Raw genomic sequence first — 5850 nt, forward strand, 5'->3', positions numbered from 1 at the left:
GATGACGAGTTAAGATACTCGGCCATTTCTGGATCAGACACTTGAGACTTGGCCAACATAGAGAGATCGATTGGTGCTTCAAGTTCAGCAACCCGCGATAAAGTGTCGGCCACAACATTATTTTTGCCGGAGATATGGCGAATGTCGGTTGTGAACTGCGATATGTAGTCCAAGTGTCTATACTGCCTAGGCGAACAGTTGTGTTTCCTTTCATGGAAAGCAAAACTGATCGGCTTGTGGTCGGTATAGATGGTGAAGTGTCTGGCCTCCAGCATGTGCCGAAAGTACTTAATGGCCTCGTAAATCGCGAGCAGCTCGCGATCATACGGAGAGTACTTGGTCTGAGATGGACTTAACTTACGGGAGAAGAAGGCTAATGGCTGCCATACCTTGTCCTGGCATTCTTGCTGCAGGACCGCGCCTAGAGCCACGTCTGACGCGTCTGTCACCAACGCTAGCTTAGCTCGACAATCTGGATGGGCGAGCAAAGCTGCATTGGACAAGCTTTCTTTGGTCTCGTCGAAAGCCTTCAGAGCGTCACCTGTGAGATTAATAGGCGTGGATCCTTTTACAGCACCTGTAAGGAGGGAATTAAGAGGCGCTTGGATTTGGGCGGCATGAGGTAGAAATCGCCTGTAAAAATTGGCCATGCCCAAAAATCGACGCAGCTGCCTGACATCCTTAGGAGGTGGAAAGTCGCGTATGGCCTCGACTTTAGTATCCAACGGTTTGGTACCGCTCTCCGAAATCAGATAACCTAAAAAGATTACCTGTGGAGCCCCAAACACACATTTGGATACGTTAATGACCATACCGTAGTCTCGCAACCTCGTAAAGATTTCACGAAGGTGGTTTTTGTGTTCGTCTTCGTCCCTAGAAAATATAAGAAAATCGTCTAAGTAACAATAAACGAAATCTAGACCGCGTGTTACCTCGTCTACGAACCTTTGGAACGTTTGGCCGGCGTTGCGCAGGCCAAACGTCATGAAGGGAAATTCGAACATACCAAAGGGGGTAGTAATAGCCGTCTTTGGTATGTCCTCTGTGCACACAGGTATCTGGTTGTAAGCTTTTACAAGGTCGATCGTGCTAAAAATCTTACAACCAGATATGCTATGTGTGAAGTCATGTAAATGTCGGATGGGGTATCTGTCCGGAATAGTGCGAGCATTAAGTTGACGGTAATCACCGCAAGGACGCCAACCGTTATCTTTTTTCGGAGCTAAGTGTAACGGCGACGACCACGGGCTCTCGGAAGGTCTAGCTATTCCGTTCGCCAACATGTCCTCGAACTCCCGCTTGGCTACCTTCAGCTTATCCGGGGCAAGGCGTCTCGGAGCGCAGGAAACTGGTGGACCTGGGGTAGTGCGGATGTGGTGTTGTGTGTTGTGTGGTATTGTACGTTGCGTGCCAGCCGGTCGTGTGATAACAGGAAATTCCTGTGAAAGCAAACGATGATAGCAAGTGTCACCAGTGTACAATACTTTGACAGAAGAAAGGTCATTGCTAGCAGCAGAAATAGCACAAGTACTTAAGCTTGTGATGTTGTCCACTAGCTTTTGGTTTCTACAGTCTACAATTAAATTATAGTAACACAAAAAATCAACACCTATAATTGGCTTAGTAACATTAGCTACAATAAAACGCCACGGATATTCCCGGCGAAGCCCAAAGTCCAAGTTGAGGTGCACGTAACCGAAGGTATCGATGGTCGTCCCGTTGGCTGCTGTCAACTGATAGCTCGTCGGTGTTCGACGCTCGCGCAGTTGTGACTTGGGGAAGACACAGAGGTCGCTACCGGTGTCGACCAGGAACTGCATCTTCGACTTTCTGTCACTGACGAACAGGCGACCAGAAGAAACAGGGCTGTCAGTTGTCGCCATTACCGACTGCCCGTCGCATTTCCCGACTTCCCAAAGTCGCAAGGTTTAACGCACTTGTTCGCGTTAACACCATGACGCGCGTGGTACCAACAGGTGGGGTACTTCCTATAGCTGGACTGCGATCTGGTATTGGAACGGCTCTGCTTCCTGGACTTGGATCGGCCACGGCTGTGCTTGCGAGATGGACGGCTCCCTTGCGTAGTCAAAGCCTGGACCTGCTTCCTGAGTTCCGCGATCTCCTTCACCACGGCGTCTAGGCTGGATCCCGGAGTCTGACTCGTAGAAGCGACTTGCGGTGTCGATTTGACTACGGCATGGATTCTGTCTGCAAGGTCTGCCAGAAGACTCAGCTCCGCGTTAGGCTGTGCTGCAAGAACAGACTGGATGTTCCACGGCAGACGGCTAATCCACATAGTGCGAAGAAAGTCTTCCGAAACCTGGTTGCCCGCTAGGTCTTGAAGGTGTCGCAGGAACTGGGACGGTTTGCGGTCTCCGAGCTCCTCGTGCATAAGCAGTTGTTGAGACTTCTTCTCGCTGGAGTTACCGAGACGCTTGATCAGCTCGTCCTTGATCTTCCCGTACTTATTATTCGCTGGAGGCTGCGTGATGATATCTTTGACCTCTTTGGAGAATTGACGGTCAAGTTGGCTAATGACGTAATGAAATTTCGTCACATCACTAGTAATACCGGCAATGGCAAACTGACCTTCGATCTGCGAAAACCATATCTCGGGTTCTTCCGGCCAAAAGGGTGGAACGCGCACTCCAACTTTAAAAATGTCGGATGACGGTGTAGTGGAAACGCGCTCTTCGCTTTGTGATTCTGCACGGCTACCTTCAGGTCTTGCCGATTGCTCGGATTGTGCCATTTTACTCATCTATTGTTCTCTCGTATATATATTCTTTAAAAATACTGTGTCCACGGGGGTCACCAATGTAGGACTTACGTGGTGTAGGCTCGAGCGAGTGGTAAATACAAAGTCCACACACTAAGTCAATAGTTTTTATTGTCTATTTGCACAGCACAGAAGGAGTAAAGTAAAGAAGCACACACAAGAATAATAGTTCAGAAGAATAGGAAGCGTATCACAATAAGCAACAAGCGAATATAATGCACTAGCGAGCCGCGAACGTACAAAGCGCAGTAGGCAGAGCGACATGCACTCAGAGGCAAAGCATTGCATTGACTGGCGGGCGCCGCGGCTATCTCGATTCCCTGCGCCGGCGCAGGTAGCCGCGCTGGAACAGGTTTTGGATGCGCGGTTGCAATGCATCACGACAAGTTAGCACGTCAACGATAATATGAATTGATGAATGTTTATGTGCCTATGTGTCGTGTGTGATTAGTTATTAATATGTAAGTATAGATATGTAAAGTAGGATAAGAAATTGTAAGTAGTAGGTATAATTAGAGTAAGTAGATTGTAAGTAGATATAAGTAGATGTAAGTAGTTGTAAGTAGGTGTAAGTAGTGTAAGTATGTAGTTGTAAGTAGTATATAAGTAGTGTAAGTAGTTGTAAGTAGCCCACAATATCTAAGTTTAACTTTTCAGAGAGTAATTCTAAATCTAATATTTTGCCAGTGAAGCGATTTATATTTTGATGTAGAAATGATAGACTACTTTGCTTCTCTATTGTCGGTGTAGGTAGTTTAAAGACACATTCGCGCTTGAAGGTGTCGTCCTAACAGGGCCGGGGGAGGGGGGTGATTTCCGAATACGGAATTAATATAACATGCTAAGGATTTAGCAAGCTTGTCGGGGGTCAGTCGGTAGTCACTAATAACATTATTAGTGTCAAAAATAAAACGTCACTATGACGGCTCGTCATCTTAAACAATAATTTGTTTAAACTATATAAATGATTATTGGATTTATTTAGAGAAGCAGAATAGGGAAACGCACCTATAATAATGTTTTTAACACCTAGTTTTGATAGTAAATCGAACCCAGTTTTATGTCCGAATACCTAACGTCGGACCCGTCACTTAACATTAATACAATGATTGACTGCTTAGTCACCTGAGTGAGCATAATTTTTTCAATTATTTGTTTGAATGAGGCATTAGGCATACAGTTATTTATGACACAGCTGTTTGATATATTATTACACAATAATTTGCCCAATCCCTTTCCTATCCTATCAGAAAATACTAGGGTTTTATTAACATTCTTACAGATATTTCCATCATTACCTACAGATATGTCACAGAAGTCCACGCTGCGGTCGGGTAACTCGGACTGATTATGTAATTTAGTTTGCAATGCGCTCTCGCGCGCTAACAAAGAATTGACGCGCTGTTCGTTATCCATACTAATATTATAAATGCGAAAGTAACTCTGTCTGTCTGTCTGTCTGTCTGTCTGTCTGTTACGCTTTCACGCCTAAACCGCTGAACCGATTTTGATGAAATTTGGTACAGAGATAGAATAGACCTTGGGAAAGAACATAGGCTATCTTTTATCGCGAAAAGGAGGCTTTAAGGGGTTGAAATAGGGGATGAAAGTTAATAAGGTGAAAGTTCGTCGCTGTCGAAGATAAAACCATGAAACTTGGCATTTAGGCACTTAATAAGAATACTAATATTATAAATGCGAAAGTAACTCTGTCTGTCTGTCTGTCTGTCTGTTACGCTTTCACGCCTAAACCGCTGAACCGATTTTGATGAAATTTGGTACAGAGATAGAATAGACCTTAGGAAAGACTATAGGCTATCTTTTATCGCAAAAAGGAGGCTTTAGGGGTTGAAATAGGGGATGAAAGTTAATAAGGTGGAAGTTCGTCGCTGTCGAAGATAAAACCATGAAACTTGGCATTTAGGCACTTAATAAGAAATAAATCGATATTTGTTTGAGCTTTTTTGAAAATTCGACCTGCGAGGGGGTGAAATAGGGAATGAAAATTTATATGGAAGGTCGTCATTATCGATGATAAACTTTCCATTTCGGCACGTGATAAGAAGTAAATAGATATTTGTTCGCGCGTTTTTTTTAATTCTTCCTCTGAGGGGGTGAAATAGGGGAGGAAAGTTTATATGGAAGATCGTCATTGTTGAAGTTAAATCGATGGTTCTTTATGAAACTTGGCATTTGGGCACGTGATAAGAGATAAATAGATATTTATTCGCGCGTTTTTAAAACTCTTCCTGTGAGGGGGTGAAATAGGGGATGAAAGTTTATATGAAAGATCGTCATTGTCGAAGATAAATCGATGGTTCTTTATGAAACTTGGCATTTGGGCACGTGATAAGCGATAAATAGATATTTGTTCAAAAAATTTAACCTGCCAGAGGTGATGTTAGTAGAGGAGATCATGCAGTGTTAGCAGAGCCTTCTAAGCTCAAGCAAAATGTTCGCAATGTGGGGTCATTTTAGATGGCTTATTGACATAGACAGTCAGACATGAAAAATTATTATTTTCAGATTTTGCTTATTTACAATACCTACAATACAAAGACTCTTTATTGTACACCAGACATAGTTATCGATACAGAAAACAGATACACATAGAAAAAAATACAATTATTTTTCTGGAAGTACCCTATAACTTTTTCTGTTAAGGCTATTTACATGGAAATAACTTTTTAATGACTGTAGCTTTTGATTGCCTTGCTTTTGATTAGAAGTTTGATTTTTCACAGCTTTCGGGACTATTGACCTGAGTTTACGGTTTCAATTTCAACTCAATACCGATACTCCGCGCGTTTAGGAGATAAAGGGTTTTGACAGACAGACGGACGGACGGACAGCAAAGTGATCCTATAAGGGTTCCATTTTTTCCTTTTCAGCTACGGACCCTAAAAAACATTTGTTCCGGCGCTTTCAAATTTCGACCTATTTACTTAAAATATGGGGATGAAATTTAAGGATTTCAAACAAATTATATAAGTATATTTATCGGAAATATGTGCTATGCTTAGTAAAAATGGCGTCTTAATATAATCCTACCCTCCTAACTTACAATAAAA

General features: G+C 43.1%; 1 protein-coding gene across 1 annotated transcript; it reads right to left on the reverse strand.

Moving 5' to 3' along the window:
- Positions 1-1803: 1803 nt before the first annotated feature.
- LOC141435565 (uncharacterized) lies at positions 1804-3359 on the reverse strand. The gene has a single exon (XM_074098286.1). The coding sequence runs from the start codon at positions 2759-2761 to the stop codon at positions 1883-1885; it is 879 nt and encodes a 292-aa protein (XP_073954387.1). The 5' UTR covers positions 2762-3359; the 3' UTR covers positions 1804-1882.
- Between the last annotated feature and the right edge of the window lie 2491 nt (positions 3360-5850).

The sequence above is a fragment of the Choristoneura fumiferana genome, chromosome 15 (genome assembly GCF_025370935.1).
Source record: "Choristoneura fumiferana chromosome 15, NRCan_CFum_1, whole genome shotgun sequence".
NCBI classification, from domain to species: Eukaryota; Metazoa; Arthropoda; class Insecta; order Lepidoptera; family Tortricidae; genus Choristoneura; species Choristoneura fumiferana.